Source organism: Heliangelus exortis, chromosome 21 (assembly GCF_036169615.1).
Source record: "Heliangelus exortis chromosome 21, bHelExo1.hap1, whole genome shotgun sequence".
NCBI classification, from domain to species: domain Eukaryota; kingdom Metazoa; phylum Chordata; class Aves; order Apodiformes; family Trochilidae; genus Heliangelus; species Heliangelus exortis.
Window position 1 is genome coordinate 8,475,247 of NC_092442.1, and position 25,605 is coordinate 8,500,851.

The 25,605-nt window shown below is 41.0% G+C and overlaps 2 protein-coding genes across 5 annotated transcripts in view; both read left to right on the forward strand.

Moving 5' to 3' along the window:
• Positions 1 to 364: 364 nt before the first annotated feature.
• On the forward strand, positions 365 to 16,622 carry INTS2 (integrator complex subunit 2). 2 transcript variants are annotated; one of them, XM_071765303.1, is made up of 24 exons: positions 365 to 693; positions 2,024 to 2,162; positions 2,833 to 2,935; positions 3,150 to 3,263; positions 3,943 to 4,073; positions 4,174 to 4,347; positions 4,870 to 5,096; positions 5,932 to 6,057; positions 6,612 to 6,683; positions 6,770 to 6,884; positions 7,302 to 7,370; positions 7,736 to 7,870; positions 8,320 to 8,496; positions 9,167 to 9,275; positions 10,060 to 10,164; positions 10,618 to 10,782; positions 10,990 to 11,191; positions 11,708 to 11,833; positions 13,227 to 13,416; positions 14,347 to 14,592; positions 14,721 to 14,828; positions 15,400 to 15,505; positions 15,665 to 15,841; positions 16,332 to 16,622. In XM_071765303.1, the coding sequence occupies exons 1-24, from the start codon at positions 401 to 403 to the stop codon at positions 16,499 to 16,501; spliced, it is 3,579 nt and encodes a 1,192-aa protein (XP_071621404.1). In that variant the 5' UTR covers positions 365 to 400; the 3' UTR covers positions 16,502 to 16,622. The 2 variants fall into 2 exon arrangements, with proteins under 2 accessions (XP_071621404.1, XP_071621405.1); XM_071765304.1 differs by lacking the exon at positions 8,320 to 8,496.
• A 1,673-nt stretch (positions 16,623 to 18,295) lies between these two features.
• BRIP1 (BRCA1 interacting DNA helicase 1) overlaps positions 18,296 to 25,605 on the forward strand; it is a 98,621-nt gene continuing 91,311 nt past the window's right edge. For 2 of the 3 annotated variants that reach the window (XM_071765031.1, XM_071765034.1), the window contains exons 1-6: positions 18,296 to 18,363; positions 19,749 to 19,880; positions 20,637 to 20,748; positions 20,879 to 21,067; positions 21,342 to 21,469; positions 22,338 to 22,472. In XM_071765031.1, coding sequence (XP_071621132.1) covers positions 19,788 to 19,880; positions 20,637 to 20,748; positions 20,879 to 21,067; positions 21,342 to 21,469; positions 22,338 to 22,472 — 657 coding nt within the window. In that variant the 5' untranslated portion in view covers positions 18,296 to 18,363; positions 19,749 to 19,787. Of the gene's footprint in view, positions 18,364 to 18,480; positions 18,606 to 19,748; positions 19,881 to 20,636; positions 20,749 to 20,878; positions 21,068 to 21,341; positions 21,470 to 22,337; positions 22,473 to 25,605 lie in introns of those variants that run through there. The other variant, XM_071765033.1, reaches the window with a different exon arrangement.

Here is a 25,605-nt window from a genome sequence, read left to right on the forward strand (position 1 = left end):
AGGAACAAACACTATTGCTGCCGAATGCCATAAATACTGAGCTGTACAAATTGTGATTGAGGAAATGAGACGGGAAAAGAAAAAAAAAAAAAAAGGAAAAAAAAAAAAGGTTTATACTTTTTAAAAAAAAAAAGAAAAACGAAAAAAAAAAAAACCACGAACGAACTTTCAAATGGAATAAATTATTCATGAAGCCTTGATTGTGGTGTCGCTTTCTTGAGAGAGAGAGAGAGAGAGAGAGGGGCTGAGGTGCTGAGGTGAGAGGCGCTGAGGCGAAGCGCTGAGGGGAGAGAGAGAGAGGGGGGCGGGGCTTGGTCTTCCCGCCCGCCGCGCGCTGCTGACCTCACTTCCTGCTTTGCCCCGGAAGTGGAGGCGCTGAGGGGAAGGGGGGGGTGCAGACATGGCGGAGTGCTCGGGCCTGCAGTTCGTCAGCCCCTACGCCTTCGAGGCGATGCAGAAGGTGGATGTGCTGCGTCTGGCCGCCCTCAGCGACCCCGAGCTGCGGCTGCTGCTGCCCTGCCTGGTGCGCATGGCCCTCTGCGCTCCCGCCGACCAGAGCCAGAGCTGGGCGCAGGATAAGAAGCTGATCCTGCGGCTGCTCTCGGGGGTGGAAGCGGTCAACTCCATCGTGGCCTTGCTCTCCGTCGACTTCCACGCCTTGGAGCAGGACGCCAGCAAGGAGCAGCAGCTCCGGTAACGCAAGAGTCTGAAAGTCGCTGTGTGGTTTTGGGTTTTTTTGTTGTTTTCCCCAGCTGCTCCCGGAGGGTCGGGCTCAACCGTGGTGGTCGCGTCCCTGATAAATCTCTCGGGAAAATGTCGGGGTTTGACTGAGCACCACGGAGCTGGGTGTCATTATGTGCCCTGGGGAATCTTTTCGGTGTGGGGAGGTGGCTCTGAAGGAGCTGCCACGAGTGGGAGCGGGCAGGGCTGTGTGGGGAGACCCAGCCCGGGGATGCGCTGATCCCTGGCTCTCTGTGCTCCTGGGGAGCCTAAATCCCTTGTAAGGTCGATAGGATTTTCTGAGTTCACACCTAGGAATCTCCTAAACTGGATCCCATCCCGTCCTGCAGGTGCAGCAAGCTTCCCGTGGGCATGGTGGAAGGAATCCCCTCGGTGTCCCCCGTGTGCTGGGGAGGTGCCTGCAGGAACCTCTGAGAGCTGCTGGGTTTTTACAGTGGGTCCACAGCAGATCAGTTCTGTTCAGCCTGCTGGAACTTCCACTGGTCTCTGAAGTCCTGATGCTGGACAGCTGAACAGTGGAGTCAGCTGGGTCTTTGAGACCTACCAGATGAGATAATTGCACTGAATGCCACTTGATTGAAGTGATATTTTGAACAAATGAATCTCAATTTAATTCAGCCAGTGTCAGTGGAATTAAAAGCTTTTTTTTTACTGACTCTGGGCCCACTGGGAGAAAAGAAAGACTGGGGGACTGGCCTGGAAGTCAAGCACTCCCATTCTAGCACTGTAGATTACTGTAACTTGGCCATGTTCTGGGTGCTCAGAACTTCACACTGGGGGTGAGATTCTTTCTGCCAATTAAAAGCACCTAAATGTAGGTGTCATCCTGTGAGATTCAAACTGGGATCCAGGACTCTCCCTTTTGCTTCTGTGACCTCTCTCTGGGGCTCCTCTGCCCATCTTGAGTGATGAACTCAGCCAGCACTGGTAGGAAGTGTCCAGGAGCAGCACAGGTGGACAGGAGAATCTTAACACTGGTTTAGTGACCTGACCAAGCAGCAGCTTTGGCAGAAAGGCAAGGAGATGTGCTCCATGTTTGAAGGGAGGTGGATGACCAATGCCAATATTTGACACCAGGACATGGAAATGCCATGATTTGCATATGGAAATGCCATGATTTGCATATGGAATTACCATGATTTGCATCTCATGTTTGACCAAGAGGGAAACAGAAGCGCGGTGAGCACGAATCCACACGGAGCTTCAGAGATCTCTGCCAAAAGTATTCCTCAAAGTGTAGGAATACAATACCTGAGGAATTCCAATTTTCTTGTCTTGTCAGGCACAAGCTGGGAGGAGGGAGTGGAGAAAGCATCCTGGTGTCTCAGCTGCAGCACGGGCTGACACTGGAGTTTGAGCACAGCGATTCCCCGCGCCGCCTGCGCCTGGTGCTCAGCGAGTTACTGGCAATTATGAACAAGGTGAATCTCTCCCTGCCTCTTGGGATTTTTTTTTGTGCCCTGGGGAGGTTGATCTGCTGCTCTTTCTGCTGCTCTGTGTGAGTTTTCCAGTCATTACCTGCTTCACCAAAAGTCTTGGTCTGGTTCAGCATTGGCTTGTGAGTGAGCTGCTTGAGAGCTCAGCTTCCTAGAGGAGTTTTTCTTCCTCAGAATAACTGAGTAATTTTTCCTAACATGGTACAGATTCTCTATATTCTGTATTCTGAATACAATGTGATTGTGTGGCACATCAGTGCAGAAATCAAATGAGATTATGACTTTTTCTCCATCCAGTTCTTTGCTCCTGTTGCAGTGTGACATCAGCCACTACATTTCTTTTACCCCCCTCCTCTTCACCCTCAGCCTTTTATTTTATTCTATAAACTTGCCATGGTTTTAGAATTGTTGGTGAACTAATTCCCATTCTTCTGGGAAGCAGCAGTGAACTGGACTGAATAGTTCAGCTGGACTGAACTGTTTCCACTTGTAGATATTTCTTACACTAAACACTTCCCTTGCCTCTTCTGTGTCTGCAGCTGTACATTTTTTACAGTTTTAGTCTATTCAGTCTGCTGAATTTAAAGCAGTAGAAGACTGATGAGACAAATTGCTTCATGAAAGCTGCTCAGTGCTGATGAATACTGTCTTGTAGGTGTCAGAGTCAAATGGTGAATTTTTTCTCAAGTCTTCTGAGCTCTTCGAGAGTCCTGTTTACCTGGAGGAGGCAGCAGATGTTCTCTGCATTCTGCAAGCAGGTGCAGTATTCTGGTTTAGTAGTGTTTTCTAACTACTTAAAAATGTAAAAAAATTACTTTTGGAGCTATTGAGGCTGATTTAAGGTTAATTTAGGCTCTTTGAAATAGATCACAGATTGGTTTTCCATTTATTGGTTTGAGCCTGTACTGAAATGTGTGTTAAAAACAGGTTTTACTCTGAAACACCATGACCTTTAAAACTGTTTTTATCCAGAGCTGCCCTCACTGTTACCCATAGTGGATGTGGCTGAAGCTTTGTTGCATGTTAAAAATGGAGCCTGGTTCCTCTGCCTTCTGGTGGCCAATGTTCCTGACAGCTTTAATGAGGGTGAGTTACAGTTTCTTCTTGTCCAGTTTGCTTTTCCTGTAGCTTTGAAATTATTTCTAGTTAATTAATTCTAGATAGAATTCTAGCTAGTTAATTCTGGGCTAAACCACACGTGGTGAGTATTAGAAAGGGGAAGTGTTTGGCTTGTGAATTACACCATGAATGCATTTATACCTAGAGATGCTGGGCTCCCCTTATCATGTGGCTCCCCCTTTTTTTTGCAGCCTGCTTGGAGGCTCATTCTGTGCATGTTGGAGCTCTCCACCTGTGTTTGGGTCTCCATTACCAGTGCTGCTTCAGGCAGTGACTGTCTGGGCCTGTGAACCAGCTCTGGCCCTGCTGGTCCCTCCTGTCCCTCAGACTGAACCATATTACAAAGCCAGCAGTGCCAGTTGAGCATCCCTCACTTCACAGTGAGATTTCAGCCTCCAGGCTGCCAGGAGCACAGGGTACAGCAGATAAAGCACAGACAGTAATGAGGTGATTTGGAAATCTGTAAGGACCCTGTAACTTCTCTGAGGGGAAAGGCCATTTCCTGGTCCTGCTTACAGAGCGTAGGTCACAACTTCTTGGCCAGACAAGATCTGTGTGGCCTGGGTAGCAAATCACAGTGAGCTGAGCAGGACAGCTTGGCTCTGCCTGTTTATCCTGCTGACTTACACCTCTCCTGGCTCTTTAGTCTGTCGAGGTTTGATTAAGAATGGTGAGAGGCAGGATGAGGAAAGCGTCGGGGGCCGGCGCAGGACAGAAGCTCTTCGCCACCTCTGCAAAATGAACCCTTCCCAAGCCCTGAGGGTCAGGGGCATGGTGGTGAGTGTGGCACCAGGGACAGAATCATGGCTCTTATTGAGGTTTCCAATATGTCCAACAATGACAAAAATAAACACTTGAGCCTTCACTTTTCATCTAGGTGGAAGAGTGTCACCTGCCGGGTCTTGGCGTGGCTTTGACCTTGGATCACACCAAAAATGAAGGTTCAGATGATGGAGTGAGTGACCTGGTGTGTTTTGTGAGTGGTTTGCTGCTTGGAACAAATGCAAAGGTTAGAACTTGGTTTGGGACATTCATCCGAAATGGCCAACAGGTGGGAAAAGTTTTAATACTTTGTTGTTAAAAGATAAACTTCTAGCTTAGTGTAACTCCTCTGTGAGAGGCACCCACAGCTGAATGCATGTAAATCCTGTTGGGTCTGCTGGGGCAAACTTTATGAGGCACCTTCTTCTTATGGGACCATCAGTGTGTCCCTGAAGGCTGCTATTGGGTTCTTCCTCTTAAAAATGTTTTGGTAGATGATTCCTTAGGCATGGAATCCAGGGAATTATAAGTTTGTGCTGTTTATCTGATAAATATCTTCATCCTCGGTGTTCATGATAGGAAGTTGTGTCTTGCTGGCTTACTTGAGTTTGTTAAAGCTTTTTTTATGTCATAAGCTGTTGTAATATGATAGTGTTGCCCTGCTACTGAAAATTGTGTTTTTTTAAAATTCCTTTCCTACCCCTCCCCTTCTTTTTTTCCCCTTGAATTCACCACTCTGGAAAGTCTCGCTCAAGACATCGTTTGATGGGCTGCGTTTTTTACCTCGCTCTTCTCCTCTCTTCTTCCACAGAGAAAAAGAGATAATATCAGTTCTGTGCTTTGGCAAATGAGGAGGCAGCTGCTCCTGGAGCTCATGGGAATCCTCCCCACGGTTCGCAGCACACACATTGTTGAAGAAGCAGATGTTGATACAGAGCCAAACGTGTCTGTGTACTCAGGACTGAAGGAAGAGCACGTGGTGAAAGCCAGCGCATTGTTACGCCTCTATTGTGCTCTGATGGGAATTGCTGGCCTGAAGTAATGAGTGCTTTAATGCTCTGTGGTTTTTTTTTTTATTATTATTCCCTGGCTGTCCATTTAAGCAGAGGTTGGGAGCTTTGGGCACTTTTAACAGGAGCTGTCTCTTGGTGAAATTGTGTCTTTGGGAAAGTCTTGGTGGGGCTCGCTGGTTTTAGGACTCTGGGGCTGCCAGTGGTGGAGGTTTTTGTATAGAGCAGGGAGCAAATCCTATGTAATGCTCCATAAGTTTTATACTTCCCTGTGCTGTTTTCAGTACAGGACTCTGGGGCTGCCAGTGGTGGAGGTTTCTGTGTAGAGCAGGGAGCAAATCCTATGTAATGCTCCCTAAGTTTTTTACTTCCCTGTACTGTTCTCAGCAGAAAAAGGTTTTTTCATTCCAATGGTAAAGATAGATTTATCAACTTTGATGATTTCTAAGATCTAAAATACTGCAGGAACTGTGAAGCTGCCTTTAATGCTGTAAAGTCAGTTTTGTGGGCATGTTAGAAGAAGTTTAGGTCTAAGTGGTTGGAGCAGTGTGTAAAAGAGCAGCTGAAAACTCTGGCAATATACACTGTGTGAATTTAGCATTTCTGTTTCACTGCTTTACTTTTTAGAGAGTGCTAATGTAACATCTTCATGCATCCTTAGGTTTAATTTTGATAAAGTCAAGATTACATCCTGGGGAACTTCTCTCTGATTTTTCATGTCTTTCACCAGTTAGTCTTGACACCCGTTTTAGATAGCAACTCCAGAAACAGATCAAGTAACAGATAAAATTTAATCTTTAAAAATTCTGGGAAATCTCTTGACTCAAGCAGCATGGATTTTGTTCTTTTCCTGCCCTGTTCAGGCCAACTGATGAAGAAGCTGAGCAGCTGCTGCAGCTGATGACCAGTCGCCCTCCTGCAACTCCAGCAGGTGTTCGCTTTGTCTCCCTTTCCTTCTGTATGCTGCTGGCCTTCTCCACCCTTGTCAGGTACCTCACAATAAAGGAGGAGCTTTTTAAAGTTGTTACTTTATTTAGATCTTTTTTTTCCTCTCCTAATTCTCCATACAAGTCTCCATATGCTGGTTGAAGGGATTTGTCTCACACTGTGGTAAATGGATATTCCGATCCCTGCTCTTCCTCTTGTTCACAGAAAAATTCTTGAGAGGGGAGTGTTGGCATAAGCTTGGTTTGGGGTGGTTTTGGAAGGCTCAAATGGTCCTTAGTAGTTCACTTTTCCACTGAACAGGTTTATGGCTAAATTCTTTATTAGAGACCTTGTTGGAAAGTGTAGCAATAGAGGTGTTAAATGGAGGTGGCTCTGCTCTGTGCATTCAGGACAGGAAGTTGCCTGAAAATTGGACTGAAGTTTGTGCTAAATCTCACTGCTTATCAGCTGTTTGCTGCTAAAGGGAAATTAACAGAACTGGTTTAAGATTCCTCAAATAATGGCTTCTGTGCTAGTAACTGTCAGTAGACACTACCACAGTAGTGGTGATCCCTAGGAAAATCATCTTTTTTATTTGGGTTTTTTTTTTCTGCAGCACCCCAGAACAGGAGCAGCTCATGGTGATGTGGCTGAGTTGGATGATAAAGGAAGAAGCTTACTTTGAAAGGTGAGTGGAGGCTTTAATAATTCCAGTAATCTCACATGTACCTATGTCCTGTTGGAAATTAACTCTTCTTTTTTTGTTATCATTAGCATTTCTGGTGTGTCTGCTTCTTTTGGGGAGATGCTTCTCCTGGTAGCCATGTATTTCCATAGTAATCAGCTCAGTGCTATCATTGAACTGGTCTGCTCCACCTTGGGAATGAAGGTAAATCCTGAACTGTTTCTAGCACATACATTTCTCTGTTAAAATTAGCTTTTTACTGTGTATTTATACTCCTGTATTTACTTGAGTTTTTATGCAAAGGAGTTTTTTTTTTTTCTGATAATATAATTAAAGCAAATGTAAAGGAAAAAAATGAGTAACTAAACTAGTTCCTCCAGAAGAACACTAAACTGTGCAGGAGGGTGTTTATGGTAACAGTATCTTTAAAAAGTGCTGACATTTTGCAAGTAATGATTTCAAAAAATTAACTTTTTCAGAAGACTATCTGAAGTAGTTTCCAAACTGAGCTACAAACTTCATTTTAAGTAGTATAAAAAAGTAGTAAGAGTATAAAGAAGTAGTTTGAATAAGTGTAAAGAAGTTAAACATATAATAATTTCTGAAAATTCTTTGTTTCAGATTGTTATTAAACCCAGCTCACTCAGCAGAATGAAGACAATCTTCACACAGGAGATTTTCACTGAACAGGTATTTAATCTTTTTTTTTCCTCTTTTCTTTCTTTTTGTTCTTTCTTCTGTAATTCCTTCAGTTTGACTTACAAGAAGACTCCAGGCCTTGCAAACATTGAAGAGCCTTGGCTCTTTTTTGTACTCTGATCTCATTATGCTTTTTGAACATTTGGCTTTTTTAAATAATGGGGAAGCAAAGGAGGAAAATTGTCCACTATGACAATATTTTAGCAGGAAGAAGTTCACAAATTTAGTCTGCAGTCTTACACATACTGCCTTAAACACCAGAAAGAACATAGCTCTGTGATTTTGTCACTTTGTGCTTATGTGTTGTGATAAGGTGAATGCTTGTATTTTTGTTGTTAATTATGACTTTTTTTTAGGTTGTTACAGCCCATGCTGTTCGTGTGCCTGTCACAGGCAATCTCAGTGCCAACATCACTGGGTTTTTACCTATTCACTGCATTTACCAGCTGCTAAAAAGTCGCTCATTCACCAAGCACAAAGTCTCCATTAAGGTATGAATTTCATGTCCTTTCTCCTCAGAGTTCTGAATGTTGTCTGTTGAGTAGGTTTTGCATGCTGATTTTTTGTTGGTGTTGAATTATAAGAACAGAATTCTTGATGAAACTTTAGAGCCAGTTGCCATGGAATTGAAGAAGGAGCTGTGGAGTTAGGGTGCCCAGTTTTAGCCCTGTAAGCCAGAGACCACAGCTTAGTGAAGGTATAATGATAGAAAAATTATCCTTCTCCTCCTTTCTGTGCTTAATAAAATCTTGATCAGAATGTTATTTCCAGGCAGGACAAGTTTTATTGGTAGGTATATACATGGCAGAGTTTATGAGTGGGCCCAGAACTGTTGCCAAAGTCAAAGCCTCATTCAATTACTTTTTTTTTGGTAACTAATTAAAAAAAGAACTGCCTTCCAGCTTTTAAATTGAGCCTGTACTAACACATCTTTTTCTAGGACTGGATCTATAGGCAGCTCTGTGAAACCACCACTCCCCTCCATCCTCAGCTGCTTTCTCTCATTGATGTCTACATTAACTCCATTCTTACTCCTGCATCTAAATCCAACCCAGAGGCCACAAATCAACCTGTCACAGAACAGGAGATACTGAATGTTTTTCAAGGACTCTCTGGGGTAAATGATTTGTTTTGTTTCTTTGTTTTTTTTTGCACAACTTGAAGTGAACACGAGGCTCAGTATCTTGTATAGACACCTGCCACAGGTACTGTAAGTTGCATCCTTTGTTGTCTTTCATAATTATGTAGTAAGCTGCCTCCTACTACAGAGAATCAAGATAGTGCTACTCTGATTTTAGGAGGATTGCTATTTTTCCCTGGTTTGCTCAAGAGCTCACCAGCTCATGCTGTTAAAAATGGAAAGAAAAGCACTTCATGTGGAGTGCTCATGTGGGATTTGTATAATTTTTGTGTTGAATTCATCTTGTTAGATAAAAATACCACTTAACTGAAGCACTCTAGCTGGTTTTGAAAGAAGCATTTTCATTTTGATACAGTAGGAGAATGGTCTCTTGGACTAATGTAGAATATCAAGCACTGACTCGTGTTGGAATCCTGGGATTACTCCTTATTAGTGTCCCAAGATATCAAAAATACATTTTATGTTTGAAGCTCATTTAAAAACAAAAAGAAAATTCCTTGCAGTTTTCTGCTTGGACCTCTTACAGAGTGAGATTTTTGTACAAGGTTTACACACTACTCTTTATTATATTTGCAGGTAAATCCAAATTTTTGTTCTCAAGAACCAAGAATTCAGCATGACCTTTGTTATGTGATTTTATGTACAGGGAGAAAACACTCGTCTTGCTCCAAGATACAGCATCACAACACAGTTGCTTGTCCTCTACTATGTCCTGTCCTATGAGGAAGCACTTCTGGCAAGCACAAAGATACTGGGTATGTGTGAGTGCATCAGTGGAAAACACATTGCTGTCAACTCAAGGCCAACATAAAAAGTTAAAATTTTTGCAATAAGTGCAAAATTGCTGTAGAAATTCGGTAGTTTGTTTGCCAGATTCAAAAAGGTCCAAGCTAGCCAAAAAATATTTTTATAACCATCTTAAAAATACAGTAACAATTAACAAAAACTTCTTAATTACTTCAGCTCTTCATTTATTCACATTCCATCAGGTTTGCACCCACATTTCTGTCAACTGACAATTGGACAATACTGAATGATCCCTTTTTACCTTTAAAATTGAGGCTGCAAATCAGTTCTTAAAGAATGTCATGTAGTATAAAGTTAAATTTGTGTCAAGGCAGTGTTTTTACCTATGCAATTTCCAGCATACATCAGTGTTAGTTTCTTCATGCTGTTGTAGGAAGCTTGAATTCCATGTACCAACTGACAAGTGTTTATTTAGGAATAAAAAACTTATACATGCAGGTTTGAGCTATGATCTCAAAAGTGGTTGAGACTTGGTCAAAGATAGTCTGGAGATCTTGTGAATTTATCTAAATGTCAGGGAAATTCTTAATTGGAAATGCTCACAGCAATGTTTTCCTGAAGAGCTTAATTTAATACTTCAGCAGGAATGAGCTGTGTTATTTAGGATTTTGTTTATTTTACTTGGACGATAAGTGACAAGTGCTTTAAATTTTCTTAACTGATTCAGTTGGGGAGATCATTTGTTTCCAACTCTTAACTGTTTGTGTGATTTGTTGTCCTCTTCTCTTACAGCTGCTATGCAGAAAAAGCCCAAGTCTTACTCTTCAGCATTGATGGATCAGATTCCAATCAAGTACCTCATCCGACAGGCACAAGGACTGCAGCAGGAACTGGGAGGTACCTCTGTGTTCATGTGCACACAGAAGGGTGCTTGAGCTCTGTTCCCAGCTCTGTGGCTGCTCCCTGTTTTGCAGTGTGCCATCCTTTTAAAATCTTGTCAGTAGTAACCAGTGAGATTACAGATTTGTTTGAAGTGTGCAAGTTTGAGAAAGGCAGCTCTTTGCAGAGTAGGTCTTACCAACCTGGGGGAGGTTTCAGAGTGGGAATTGCCTGAGTGTTTATAATTATTCAAGACTGAGTTTAAGAGTTACTCAGTCTTGAGTAAGAGCTTTGTAAGTAAGTTTTGGTAAGTAAGTTGCCTTTCCAAAAGGTAACCTTTCCTTTCTGCTGGAATTAAGAGCATAGGCCTATAAGCATGCAAGGTATTGAATATCTTGGCAGTGCTGTTGAAGCAAGAGGTACACATATGTACAGGTGAAAGTTCTGAGGTGTTTTCTTCAAACCCCAAAGGTTTGCATTCTGCACTCCTACGCCTTCTTGCAACCAACTACCCCCACCTCTGCATTGTGGAAGACTGGATCTGTGAGGAACAGATCACAGGCACTGATGCCTTACTGAGGAGGATGCTTCTTACAAACATTGCAAAGAATCACTCTCCCAAACAGCTGCAGGAAGGTAAATAACTTCATCTGAAGTGAGCAGTGTGCTTTCCAAATTGGTTGGGATCCTGTGGGATGGGAAGTGTGTAGCTGTTGAATTAATTTGGTCATACTGCATTTGTGTTGTGCTGCAAACTTGTTAATATCTGAGTCTTCAGGTCAAGGAGTCAGAAAAAATGTCAGAAGTCCAGTTTAACAAGCTCCCATTGTCTTTATTTTACAGCATTTTCCATGCTGCCTGGAAATCATACCCAGCTGATGCAGATCTTAGAGCATTTAACTCTTCTCTCAGCTGGGGAATTGATCCCATATGCAGAAGTGTTGACAGCAAATATGAATCTCTTGCTGGATGCTGGAGTCCCTCGGAGGATTCTTCAGACTGTCAATAAACTCTGGATGGTTCTTAACACTGTGATGCCAAGGAGGTGGGTTCAGAACACTGTTTAGTTGGTTGTTTTAGGTAATAGGAGTACCACTTTCAAAAATAATAATAATAATAATGTAATGCCCTTGTCTGGAAAATGGAGGTTGTGACTGAAAAGAACGTTTTGGAGTTGCATTCCTTTTTGTTTTGTTGAAAATTTTAACCTTTCTCTAAAAGGAAGGTGGGGGAAAAGTATGTCACCTGTTCACTTAAAATACAGGAATATGGTTTGATAGTGTACATTGTTTATGATGAATTACTGATCACTCAGGTCAGAACATGCCTTTTCTGAGGAAGTGGATGCTCTGTTGCAGTGAAAACAGTTTGGTTGCTGTAATTCCAGTGAATGTAAGCTCAGTGTATTTTGGTTAATTTCAAGAGCTGCAGAATATGGTGGTTTTGCTCCCTGACACACCTAGAAAAATAGAGCTGAGATGAGTGGGTATCCAGATGCTGATGTAATTCCTTTTCTCATATGGATTTTATATTAAAAATAGTTAAAATTATCTCATTTTAGGTTGTGGGTGATGACTGTGAATGCTCTGCAGCCTTCAGGAAAAGTGGTCAGACAGCAGAAATACACTCAGAATGATCTGATGATTGATCCTTTGATTGTACTGAGATGTGATCAGAGGGTTCATAGGTAAGCATCTCCCTCCTTCAGCTTTTTATGTTCTCTGGGTACTTACATTGATGGATAGTGAATGCTAAACATAAAGGTGTCTCATAGAAAACTTCTGAAAGCTTTCAGTACTTCAAAGAAGATTTTCAAATGAAGCTGATGAGCTTGGAGGTTCCATCTTTTTGTCTGAAGCTTGTTGGTTCAAGGGCTGAGCATTCTGTTTCAGCATGTCATGCTGTCCAGCTGAGAGTCTTGTTGGAGAGCCTTGCATTCCATTCTCATCTGGGATTTGTACCCAGCTCATCCATTTTAGATTTGTCTGAGTTTCTTCTCTGTAGCCAGAGCAGAATGCTTAAAATGGCTGCTGCCACATGGTGGTGGTGGAGTTTGTAGCTCTAACAGCCTTCCCCTTCCACACTTTTTGCCATCCCTCCTGGGTCTGTAGCTGTTCCATCTCTGGGTGACTGCCAGGGGGTGCTTAATGGATATGACAAAAGTAGATTTGCTTAATTTTTCAGGGAAGTCTTTTAGCAGTATGTGGAAATGAGTTCCTCCAGGTGTCAGTGATGATAGAGGGGGATGTGTAATGCTGCTTTATGGCTCTGATGCAGAAGAATAAGCTGAGAATTTTATAGTGAGAATTATCATAAGTGGTAGCAGTGGGCCAGCTTTTAAGGAGAATATGAAATAAGGCACACACTAAGTCAGAATTTGTAAATTATAACTTTGCTTTTTTATAGTAATGAAGAAAATTGCATTTTTTGTTCTAAAAAAGATAACTGTTAATCATTTAAAATGTCCTTCAGCCCCTAGCTTTACTCCTAGTGTATTCTTTTTCACATTTTTTGCCAGTAGTGGTTTATTTTCTCCCTTTTTTATTATCCTTTTGTTCATAATAAATGGCTTATAGTCAACTTGATTTGTGCTTCATGTTCTTGTTTGTATGCATCTGTCCCTCCTTGCCTTTTAGCAATTGAGCCATGAATCCAATTTTCATTTGAGTCACTACAGCTCTGCTAGACTTCAAGTTTCAGTCCATGACATCTTTAATCCCCATCCTGTAGGTGAAATATTTAAATGAATGTCCCTTCAGCCTGGATGCAAATTGAAAATCCTAGGATTCTAAAAGAGTTAGGGAGATTTATAGTGCAATGTGATTTGAAAACTGTAATTTTAGTATTGTGGAAGCAGTTCAGAGCATGTCTGCCTTATTTTTCCCCATCACTCAGATCATTATTTTTCCTTGCTTCACATACAGCCAACATTTTTTGGGCTCCCTTTGTTCATCAGAAATCAGCCTCTTTTGCAGTTCCTCTATTGCAGTTCCTAAACATGATTACTTTGTTCATATTATTACTGTCTTTCTGTTCTGCCTGCTGACATGCTTTTATTTTATCACATGTTCTCTTATCAGGAGTCCTCCTCTGATGGATATAACTTTGCACATGTTGAATGGATATTTGCTTGCTTCAAAAGCTTACCTCAATGCTCACCTAAAAGAAACAGCAGAGCAGGACATTAGGCCATCCCAGAACAATGCAATGGGTCCAGAGGCCCCAGAAGTTACAAGGGAAGAATTAAAAAATGCATTGCTTGCTGCTCAGGTAAGTGGGAAGAAATGGATATTAAATGATGTGAGGAAAGACAGTGATAAAACAGAAAGACAGAAACAGGAAATTAAAAAAGGAGACCTTTTTAATGTCTTTCTTTTTACCAACTTCTGAAAACCAAAACCATCTCTGTATTCAGATTGTTAAATATTTTCAGTCTTGTGTTTTCTAGTCTCTTAGTTGCTCTGATAGTTGTTTGTTTTTTGGTTTTTTTTTTGTAACCTAGAGCAGAGGAGTTACTTGTGTTATCCAGAGGCTCTTTCTGTACTCAGCTTTGCAGCAATAAAACATGAATAAATGTGGCAAAGCTATGCATGGTCCTTTGAACTGTGTTGCCTAAGAAAAGCAGCCAGCATTGTAAAGTGGGAGGCTGAGGCATGGTTAACTTGCTTAGCTTGACAAGATGGGAATTCTTGAGTAATCCTGTTTCACAGAGAGTCCCTTCTTACCTCTCTCTGGAAGGATGTTACCTGTATAGTCTCTATTAGAAGATTATTTCTGAGTTAATAGGAGGTTTTATATTTAAATGAGTAGTGTAGTCTTCCAATACAGTAAATTACATGGCTACCTACATATTTTTTTCTGATCTGGATGTTTTAAGGAACCATGGGGTATTTATTTTGAAACAATATGAGATTTCTTTGAAATTCCTCTTTTTAGTCATCTGTGATTATTGTAATTTATTGGATTAAACTGTTGTTCTTTTTTGAGTCTTGATTCAGATAAAGTGTTGGGTCTTTTTAATGTTCTTGGGGGTTTGTGATTCTTGAACAGAGTTGTTTTCATTGTATGAAAAAAAATCAATAAGTAGAAATTCTAGCCACATCACAGCCTTCTTCAACTTCTTAAATTGCCTTTGCTTTTCATTTTATTTTATTTCACTGAGGTTTGTTATGCATGATCTCTTGCTTGTGTTCTTCACAGGACAGTGCTGCAGTGCAGATTCTTCTAGAGATCTGCTTACCTACAGAAGAAGAGAAAGCCCAGAGCAGCAATATCCACAGTTTGCTGAAGAGTGTTCATAACACCACAGGCTCCAAGAGCCCAGAATTAGAAGAAGAAGAGGACAGCTTGCTGTGCAACCTTCGAGAGGTTCAGTGCCTCATCTGCTGCCTGCTGCACCAGATGTACATTGCTGACCCCAACATAGTCAAACTGGTTCATTTCCAGGTCTGCTTTGCACTATTTAAGTTTTTACATGGTTTCTTTGAAAGAGAAGGAGCCAAATGAAGTGGTCCAAGGATGCTGAATGTGGTTTTTGGAACACCATTGATGCATCTGTTTCCTTAACCACACAGGGTTATCCATGTGAGCTGCTGGCACTGACAGTGGCAGGGATTCCATCAATGCACATCTGCCTGGATTTCATACCTGAGCTTATTGCCCAGCCTGAGCTTGAAAAACAGGTACTGTACAGGCACCTGGTGTGAGAGTCACCCTTAAATAGTTAGCCCTGATCAAGTGTGTGGTTAAGGGGAGAAAATAAAAAGATCACTAAAAAAAAGATCACTAAAAAGTCCTGCTCTAACTTGCCTCGGGTATGAAGGTAATTTCTGCAGCACTTTAATTAAAGGCTTTAAATCCCTTCAAACAGGGATTGTGACAACCCCTCTAACATACCTGGACAACTCTTTAGGAAATACTACTGAATTTCAATATTACCTTCGAGAACATAAGTCAAAAGCACTTTAATTCATTCATTACATCAAGTATAAAGCCACTAGCAAAGGTTTTGCCTGCTTAGTTTTGATCTGCTACTTCATAGTGACAGGAAATTCCATGAAGATTTACATTTTGAAAATAGTATCTTTTTTGCAAGGGTATTCTGTAGAACAGATGAAGCAGCCTGAAGATCAAAAAAGAGCAAAAAAGATACAGAATATTTACTAACTCATGCATCAAGAGCTTTGGATAGAAAGTGGAATCCAATCTGTAGCTTTATTGCTGATTTCTCTTTTGCCTCTCACTGTTCAACAGATTTTTGCCATCCAGTTACTTTCATTCCTGTGTATCCAGTATGCTCTACCAAAATCCCTCAGTGTGGCTCGTTTAGCTATCAATGTGATGGGAACCCTGCTCACAGGTGAGCTCTCCACCAACCCCTCAGTACTTTGGTGTGTAAATTACAATTATTTATCCACATTGAATGCAGTTTTGTCTAATTACCAGTTTAAAAGTAACAGCAATTCTTGGATTTTTATCATAATTCCTTTGTACTTAACCATTTCTTTTTCCTTGGCAGTTCTGACCCAGTCAAAACGTTATGTTTTTTTTATGCCAACCCTGCCTTGTTTGGTGTCATTCTGTCAAGCTTTTCCTCCTTTGTATGATGACATCATGTCTCTGCTGATACAAATAGGACAGGTTTGTGCCTCTGATGTTGCTACTCAGACCAGAGACTTCGACCCAATCATTACACGTAAGCAAAGTCCCTTGTGTTTCAGAAGTAACATCATGGTCCTGGGGAGAAAACTGTATTAATATTTCAAAAGTTTAAGTGCAGTTGGAATGGAGTTTGGAATTTAGTGCTGTTGTGTTGTAAATGCAGAAGAATTAAGGGATAGGTGTGTTTACTGGAGAGAGGTTAGAGGCTAAAGGGGATGAAAGGACCCTTTTTGTTAAGCTTTGTACTGCCTTCCTTCTGCTGCATTTTCCTGAAATTATTGTATAATTTCAAGATGTATCCCTACATGCAGGTGTTGTGCATGGCACTTGACATGCTAAATGAAAAGTAAATGTGGGATTGTCTCTAGAAATGATCTGTGGAGATAAAAACTGGGTGTGAAACAGTGGTTGCTGCAATTCGAGATTTCATGGCAACCGTGTTTGTGTTATGGGTGCAAAATAACAAATTTTTTAAAAAAGCTATTTATTTGGATTTATTTTTCTTCCTCTGCTAAATTTTCTAGGTCTCCAGCAACTCAAGGAGAAACCCCATGAGGTCTCAGGACTTTGTAAAGATTCATCTACCAAAAGTTTCTCCAGGGATGTTGCAAGCATGGACCCCGACGTTCGGTTATGCCAATGTGTTGAAAACACCATCATTGAAATCATCAACATGAGTGTAAGTGGGGTTTAGGAAAAATGCAAATATAATTCTACTGTCCCCCAGTCTTTTGTGCCTAAATTTGGAGAAGGCTGCAGAGGAGGACTGAGCAACTGGAGCACAAAAATTCAGCATTTTTCATTCAAATCGGCTGTGGCTGAAGACAAGGAATTCTTTCAGGAGGTTGATGCTGCTTCCAGGGAAAACTTGTGAGGCTGATGGAGTCAGGAAATAATTTCCAGTGAATCTTGGATTTTCAGGGTGGCTCAGTTGCAGAAGTGATAGAGCAACACACCTAAAGGGGTGTTTTAATACTCTGAAAATGAGCACTGGATTTGTTGAGCCAGCAGCAAAATGAGGGGTAAGAAAAATTTGAGACTAAAGCTCTTGGTTTAGGTTAAAAAAACCAGAGCCTTGCAGAGCAAAATGGAAAAAAATACTCCAAGGAAGACTTGAAAAAGAGGTGTAAGTAGCTTGAACCATCATACAGAGTACTAAGAAAATGCTTTAACTTGTCTTTTTTTTATTTGTGTCAAACAACTGATTCAAGTTTCATGAGATGAGGAACTTAAAGGCAGCATCCATTAAAAGTTTCAAACTGGCCTATAAGTTTATATTAAAAAAAGACTTAATACTGCAAAGTGAGCTGCATAAATGGGATTTTTAAAGAATGTGTGTTCTTCTCCTGCAGCTCAGATGGTTTAGTATTTTTTTAACATCTCTTAGCTTAAAAGAGATGAGAATGACATCAAGAAATAAGCACAGAAGTATCTTGTCATCAGGGTAATAAAAATTAAGTGTTGAGCCTGTGACAGAAGCTGAATTTCCCCCTAATGAAAGGAGTTTCAGATTTCAGCCATTTTCAGTGGGTGAAAAGTCTGAACTCTCTGCCTGGGTGTCCTTCCACATAAAAATGCTGCAGGATTTAGGATCAATAGGTGTGTTTTGTGCCATTGCAGATGGGGATTTCTGATGCAATATTTGGGAGTTCCTTGAAGGTTGCACAAGCTCTTAGGTGAGGCAGTGCCTGATTTTCTGGCAGGGGAAGAAAATCAAGGTTTGGTTGTTGTGCCAGCATTGAGCATCGTGCTCCAGCACATCAAGTCTGGAACTTGATCTTTTCTGAAATCCAGGGTCCTTACATGATATTTTTCAATTAAAACCAGTTGATATTCCAGAAAAAAATGGTCCTGATTCTTCAGTGTGGCCTTGAGGACATTTTGTGTAGCTTGTCCTATGCCCACATTGTTCTGGAGAAAAGCTGACAGACACCTCACCAGAGTTTGTGTTCCAGGACCCCACCTGGCTACTCACTGTATTTTTGTCCTCTTGATGTAAAATATGTAAATAAATGTATGTATTCCCCCTCCCGTGGTATTTTATATGCTCTAGTGGTATTTAAATAAAAAAAAAAAACTGGTGTATGATTTGGATCAAGTCTTAGCTTTTCGTGCTTTTCGTATTGATTTTAGATTTTTCTACCCACAAAGCCCCCAGGGGAAGCAGAGGCCTCGGGGCCACCATCAGGCCCAACCCTCCCATCCTGGGCCCGTGGTAATATTTATAACCCACCGACTCTACTAAAAATAAATACTCACCATTTGGTTCCAAGTCCTCTGCGTTACGCTTAAAACAAAGAAAAAACATCGAATTACCTCGCAGCGCAAATCACCTTCCGCCATTCAGCGCGCTGTTGTTGCCCAGCAACCAGCGCCACCCGGAAGCCAACAAGCCCCTCGGTGATTGGTTCGAGCGGTGTGGAGGCGGGCGCTAGCAGCGGTTCAGTGTACTGCTTGCTGATTGGCGGCTCCGCGGCCTTTCCTGTCAGCTGATTGGTGGCGGGGCGGAGGCGGGAAGGTCGCGCGCAGCCCGGAGCGGGGCGGCTGTCGCCTCAGGTGAGCGCCCTCAGGTCCCTCACAGCCTGCGGGGCGGAGCGCGGCTGCCAGGGGACCGGGCTGAGGGGAGGAAAGGGAAGTAAATTGTTTTTTTAGGGGCTCTGCCTCATTCAAGAAGAGAAATGAAACTCCCCGGTACCTCTGTGTAGGTTGAGGCGGGGCGACGCGGGCAGGAGAATGACAGCAGCTGCCTCAGCGCTCCTTCCCCTCGGACGCGGTGGTGAAGAAAAATTCTCCCCGAGGTTGGGGCTAAATTAGGGCCGAGGGGAGTCCGGGTTTCTCGGGGAGAATTCTCCCCTGTCTGCCCAGAGGCGGAGCGGAGCAGTCAGGGCCTGGGGGTCCCTCAGGGCTCCGCCATTTCCCGCTGAATCCTTCCTTCCCGCGCTTGGTTTGCTCCTGGCAAAGCTTCATTCCAAGTCGTGCGCGTTTAATCCCTCCCTCCCCCTGAACGCCTTAGGGAAAAGACCTTTCCGTGGGGTGCAGTTACGTTTTTAGGATGTAAACTCACGTCAGCAATCTCTTTCTGCTAGGGTTTCTTTTTCCTGTTGGGAAAGCTGATGATGGAGCTGAATCATGCCATACGTTGGTGTTTTTTTGGTGTGTGTGTGTTTACTCATTAAGGGTCAGATGAGCACACAGTAAGTTGGTTTGTCACAGGGAGTCTGCCAGTTTAAAGTTGCTCTTTTATTTGTAGATGCTGTAAGAAAAAAAATTGTCTCGTTTCAGAAAATGTCCCTTTTAAAGCCACACGTGCTTTTTCAGTACTTTGAATTCAATAAGTTCAAAATTTTAGCATGATGGAAACTGACTTAGATTTTTTTATCCAGAATGAGAAACATAAAATAGTACTCAAAAAGCAGTGAAGTGACTGAAATCTCATTTCCCCTTGAGTAATTACTGTATCACTAATGGCAGAAGAATATTGATTTTAAACACCTCATTCCTAAAGTCAGCGTCCAGCTTTATTCTCTCATTTTTATAAAATAAACAGTGCAAGCTACTCTTGTCAGCTGCAGCTTGCAGTATCTTCCAGTTCCATCTAATGCACCTGCAGAATTGAAAAACAGGCTGTTCATGTATTAAGTATCCTAAAATAATTTTCCTCCAAGGATTTGTGTTCTTTTCCCAGCAATACTCAGTTTGAGAAAGAGAAACTGAGCTTAAATACACTGTTCACTTGTACTTTTATTTAAGTGGCTGTTGCTACCCAACTTGGCTCTCCTTTGTAATGAGTTTGAATTGCCAATATCTAATATAAATTCCTGTATCCTGAACTGCTTAGCCCCCTTTCCAGGTTAGCAGTTTCTGCTTGTTTTATCTGTGGTGCCATATGTTGTGTCAGGCTTTTTTAACAGTTGACTTGTTAATACTGTGTTTTATCACAGTTATAAACCTGAAGAAAACAGGAAGAAGAAGAAGAGGCAATGTCTTCTGATGTGTCAGAATACACCATTGGGGGAGTGAAAATCATATTCCCTTGCAAAGCTTACCCTTCCCAGCTTGCTATGATGAATGCTGTAAGTTGAATTTAGAGTAACATTTGCTAAAATTGGTAGCTTGTGTTTTCAGAGCCTCCAATTTTGTGAGGATTTCAGTTGTGATTTAACTTACTGTTTGCTACACTGTACACTCATCTCTGGGCCATGACTTGGGGAGGCTGAAGTACATTTTGGATTTGTGGCCATTAAGAAACAAATTGTGTGATGTAACACATGATTATTTAACTAGAGATATAATAAAAATTTTATGTACTTTTGCAAGGGTGTAAGCAGGGAATGATTTAGTAAAATCTCTACCATTTAATCAGAATGTAACATTGCATGAAGTTTTCACTTTTTGGAGAGTTATGAATGAATTATTACACTTTACATTTAAACATTTCATGGACAGTTTAAACAATTTCACCAATGTTGCTCTGTGGGACAAATGGTTTGGTTGTCCAAGAGATGTTTTCAGTGCTTTGGTTCTGGCTCCATCAGGTGTGGCTGTGAGCAGGGAATTATTTCACAGCCCCTGGAAGGGAACCTCTGGATGTTCCTGAGAGACATGTTCCTCCTGAGAGGAATCCAGCCAAGGCTTCTTCACCTCTTCTTATTAAAAGTGGTTGGGGGTTGTCAGTGTTTTTGGTTTGCTTTTAATTTTTTTTACAAGACACCGGCCATCCGGTGTAATAACTAATATTAGTTATTTGTAGCTTAGGTAAAGACATCCTCTTTGGGGTTTTTTTCTATTAATTGTTTGGGTTTTTTTTTTCTTTTTTCTTCTCTTTAAAGATTGTTAAGGGTTTAAATAACAGGCAGCACTGTTTGTTGGAGAGCCCCACAGGAAGTGGCAAAAGCTTGGCCTTGCTCTGCTCAGCTCTGTCATGGCAGCAGTCTCTGTATGGTGAGTTGTCTGACTGCCTGGTCACCCGGGTTTTCTTAAAGACATTACAGTGAATTCTTGTTTTGAAAGCCTGGTTCTCATGTATGTCTTGAGGAGTTTTTAATGGAAGATAAATGACTCTGCCCTTTAGAGAAATCCCTGCTCACCTCCTCCTGTGAGAAGGAAGACAGAAAGCCAGAGGCCCCCCCGCCGTGTGGCTGCCGCTGTCACTCGAAGAGCAGTGAGGCTGCAGCAAGTGTGAACCATGGGACTTCCTCTTCCTTTAACAACTCTGAAACAGGAACTTCAATAAAACCTGGAAGCCCACTAACAAACTCAGGTAACTTCATGCACAGCCAGTTAAATTCTGTTCTGGAAGTCAAATGTGTAACCAGTGATGTCAGGAATTTTTTCACTTTCAACTCAGGGACTTTTTTTACAGCCACGATACAGTCCTGCATGATTCTGCCCTGCTTGGAATTCTGTATGGAAATATTTCCTACATGGAAACGATTTCCTATATCGTGTATTTACAGTAAATCCTATTCTTAAACTGTTGCCTGTGTTGTTAGTAGTGGGCACACCTTTTAATTTAATTTTAATTTGATTTGCAGAATGTAAGGAAAATGAAACGCTAGCCTCAAAATTGTCTGCGAAGAAGAGGTTATCTGTACCTGACAGTGAGAATGATGACTTTCAAGTAGACAGGAAAAGGATTCGTCCTTTAGAAACTGAGCAGCAGGTGAGCAAAGTTCATTGGCAGCAAAACAACCCAGGCCTAGCTCAACAGAGCTGTCAAATACCCATCAGCATTTCAGAGTTGAGTCACATCATGGTCATAGTTTAAATTGACAAGTTTTTGTTCATTTGTATTGTTACTTGTTACAAAGGAGTCCATTGTTGCACTGAACTGTTCATAATCCCATGTCCTAGGCTACATCTTGCATATTTAAACACTTAATATCCCCCAAATATATTTATGCCCAGTTATCTGTAACATCAAGTCAAAGAATGAGATGCTAGGGGTGACAGTGCTCTTGCAAACACGTATTAGAAAGACAAATAATGCTGTGAATGTGTTGGAGTTGTCATTTATATCCTGTCAGGTGGATTTATCTCTGCCATGGTGTGTGGAATGGAATATTTCTGTAATGTTTTCATCTCTGTCAGGATTGGTGTCCTGTGGCTTAGTGCTTGGAATCAGCTGGGGACTGTAAATAATTTTTACCTTGCTTTAGAGTATTGCTTTGATGATTACTTGTAAGTTTTTAGATCAACGTGGCTTGAATTTATTTCTTCTTTTCATTATGAAAGTTATCTGCTTATATCTACATAGTCTACTATTTTCTGACAGTTTTATAACAGTGGTAAATTAAAGAATCAAGGCTCAGCAGTAATTGCAGATTATTTTTGTTGTTGTTACTAAATTTTGTAATTAAAAATGTATACCTTTTCCCAAATGTCTTTTGTATGGCTTAGATTTGGTTGAACTGTTGACAGCTGTTAGTGAATTAGTGCATTACTGATGCAGACCCAGTGCAAACCAGTTGAAACAATCCCAGTGCCACTGGGTCCAGTGTGTTTGAGCATGGTTCTGCTTTTCCCAACAGGTTAGAAAACGTCACTGCTTATCCAAAGGAGTGCAGCTGGTTGATGCTTTAGAAGTTTATCATCAGAGAAAAAATGGAGACCTGATTGTTCATTCTGAAAAGAGCCTGAAAAACACTACTTTTTCTCCCCAAACAGTAAGTAATATAATAGTCCATTTTACAGCAGGGCTTTTAGTCTAAGAGCAATTTAAAAATCAATATTTTACTGTGAAGGTATTGGGCATGAAATATAGTTTCAGAAATCACTGGACCTCCAGCTGCATTACAGCCTCCTGTAAAGGTTCCCAAGCATGAAAGTTGCTTTAAAATAATAACCAGTCAGAAAGAAATGCTTTGTGCCACAGAACTTCAGCTGGTGGTTAGAAATACAAAGGCCAGCAGAGTGTGCTGTTGATTTTCAAATAAAAAAGACCTTTCTGATGTCAGATTTGCTTTGGTGCTTTGGTACTTTGGTGTCGTTGTCTGAAAAAAATGATTCACAACTTCTAGAAATCTGATGTAGTGAAGAAAATGGAAAGGTCTCAGTGTAGTTAAATGCTAGATAATAACATACTGGGTCATAGTCTAAGAAAAATCTTAATTTTTGTGACAGTGGTTGAACCATACGTGTGTACGAGACCAGGAGTCTGGTTTTATAGACAGTACAATATACAGTGCAAAATTACTACTTCCTTACTGAGAAAAAATCTAGGAAAAAAAAAAAAGTGTTCGTTTCTGCTCAAGTGTCTTTTTAAAAATGAAAGGAATCCTTGTAAAGAAAGCTTCTTTTTAAAAAATTTTTAAATATTTAAATTATTATATATAAAATGATTATATAATTAAATAGTTATATAATTAAATGAAAATAATTATAAATTTTAAAAAATGAAATAATAAGGTATTATTTTCCTGTGATGAACTTCAGCAGACTGAGAACTTGTCTGGTATCAAGACACAAGTGTGAGAAGTGAGGCCTTGTTTATCCTTGGTAGTTTGTAGCTTAACTAAATTGATTTTAAGACAATAAGATGATCACAGCTTAGGCTGTTAGATATAAAAATGCTTTTCTGGTGCAGCTATGGAATAAAGTCAGCTGGGGTTGTCATCAACATTTGCCATAAGAGACTGGATTTAGGGTGAGACAAAAATGCAATGAAAACATTGTTGTAATCACTGAGATAGCCCTGTAAGTTGTTTTACTCTGGTCAGTCCTGTGCTTAAAGGAGATTTAGTTTCTTGTCAAGTCCTTTTGATAGCACAAGAGGAGGGGATGGGTTGGTGGTTGTGAGAGCATGAGAGGTGCTGCCCAGCCCTGCTGTGGCAGGAGCACACCTGCAGATCCATGGCTGAGGGGCTGCTGCCCCAGGTGAGTGCCATTTCTTTGCTCCTTTCACTCCAGAGCCTGGGAATTAATTTCTCTCCTGGTGCTGCTAATTCTCACAAGACAGGGCAGTTCTAGTGTGAGTTTAAATGAGAAATTATACCCTTTATGGTATTCTCTTGATTACTTCTGTCAAAGCATATGGTCTGAGAAAGTGGGGCAGCTGGGTTAAGGAATCCCCATTTCTGCTAGGTAAAAAAAGTAAACAGTAAATGGAGAGTAGTGTAACAAACACTTGGGGTATCAAAAAACAACTGTGAAAAGAATCTGTCTTAATGTGCTAGCCCATTGCAGTTTAACATATTGCTTACAACCTTCACAATGGAGTTTGAGTGACTTCTGTTACACATTCCAGGAGACTGGCAGCCTGTTACAATCAGGGTCTGGACTCCAGAATAGGCTAATTTACCACGATGGGATGAAGAAAGTTGTGGATTTGTATTACAGGCTCTCACCTGACACCGTATCTGATCCTTTTCCTGCTGATTGACATTTTGAATGAGCTCTTTGAAGCAAGTTCCAGCTTAATTAAAACGTTTGCTTGGTTAGCAGTGATCTGTGAAAGCCTGTGATAAATATTGAACTGGGTTCACCTGCTGGTTACTGTGAGAGGATAAACAGCTGCTTTGTGTCCTTTAATCAAGGGGCTGCAGCAGCAGCAGCAGAATACTGTGCTTTTGGGGAGCTTAGAAAGGAATAGCTGAAAAGCTCTGGTAATGTCACTGCTGATATCTTCCTAGATTGTGCTTGTGTGATATTTCACACAAGAGGTATTCACTGCAGTATCATTTAGATGGCTTTGTAAACTGGAAATGTAGATGAAGATATGAAAAACTCCTCTTACCTCTTTGTGTTTCAAAGATCATAGCCTCGGTGTTTGTTTAGCTCTGTTTTACACGTAGGACAGGTTGGGGGACTTGATTATGCTTTTTTTTTCATCAGACTTCCACGTTTTTGCCATATAAATATTGATGTGATAGGCTGTTTTATCTCCCCCCTGACAGAAGGAAAGACAAGCTGGAATAGCCTAAGGTCTGCATAGTCTGGTATCCGATCTCAAACAGCATCTGTTACGAGATGTTTTTGATTAACTACTGCAGAAAGTAGAGGAGTTTCTTTTTTTTTTCCCCCCCTTCTTCTCAAATGGAAATCTCTGTCCCAGGTTCAAACAGCTGAAAGCAGGTTTAGCTCTGAAGCCAGAGGTATTATGAAGCAGTTGTCTGTTGTCCTAATGTTAATTATTTTCTCCTCACTCCCCCATTCTTAGAAAATGTTTCGATTTGTTTTTTAAAATTTATTAAGGTTCAACCAGTATCACTCCAGTCAGAAGTCTAAAAATCTGTAGTTTGTGAGGCAGCTCTGCAGGGGGAACTTCCTTGTTGGAGTTACCACTGTTCATCTGGAGAGTGTTCCTTTTCCTTTAGCTGTAATAAGGGGAGATTAACACCACATTAGATTTTGTTATGTGATATCAGCAGTGATACATTTATGTACAGAAATATAAAATTACAATAGTTTGGTTTTAATAAAACTTAAAGATGGTCAAACCATTTTCTAAAGGATAACAGAGAATACAGGTGAAAAGTGAGACAGTTGAGTAATGTGCAAATAACGTGAGGAACTCAACTTTTAAACTGTATTTTCTTAGAGTTTCTCTTCATTATAACAACCTTCTAAAAAGGTTTCATTTATTTATGTGCTTTGGGCTAATGGTGTCTGTGGCTTTTAGAAATTATTCCTGCAGGCATTTTTATGCTTACAGTAGTTAGTATAGAATTAGTCTGAGTTTACACCTCTCAATGTGTTTCATTTTTTTTAAAAACTGAAAAAAAAGTTAAAGGTAGCATTTTAATACTGAAATACTGGCTGAAGTGTTCCTTACAGCCAGTATTATACCAATTTAAAACC

Coding starts and splice junctions, on each gene's coding strand:
- INTS2 (XM_071765303.1), top strand. CDS start 401: ATGGCGGAGTGCTCGGGCCTGCAGTTCGTCAGCCCCTACGCCTTCGAG. Junction 4,348..4,869: donor TCATCCGAAATGGCCAACAG/GTGGGAAAAGTT, acceptor CTTCTTCCACAG/AGAAAAAGAGATAATATCAG. Junction 8,497..9,166: donor TTTTTCAAGGACTCTCTGGG/GTAAATGATTTG, acceptor TTTTATGTACAG/GGAGAAAACACTCGTCTTGC.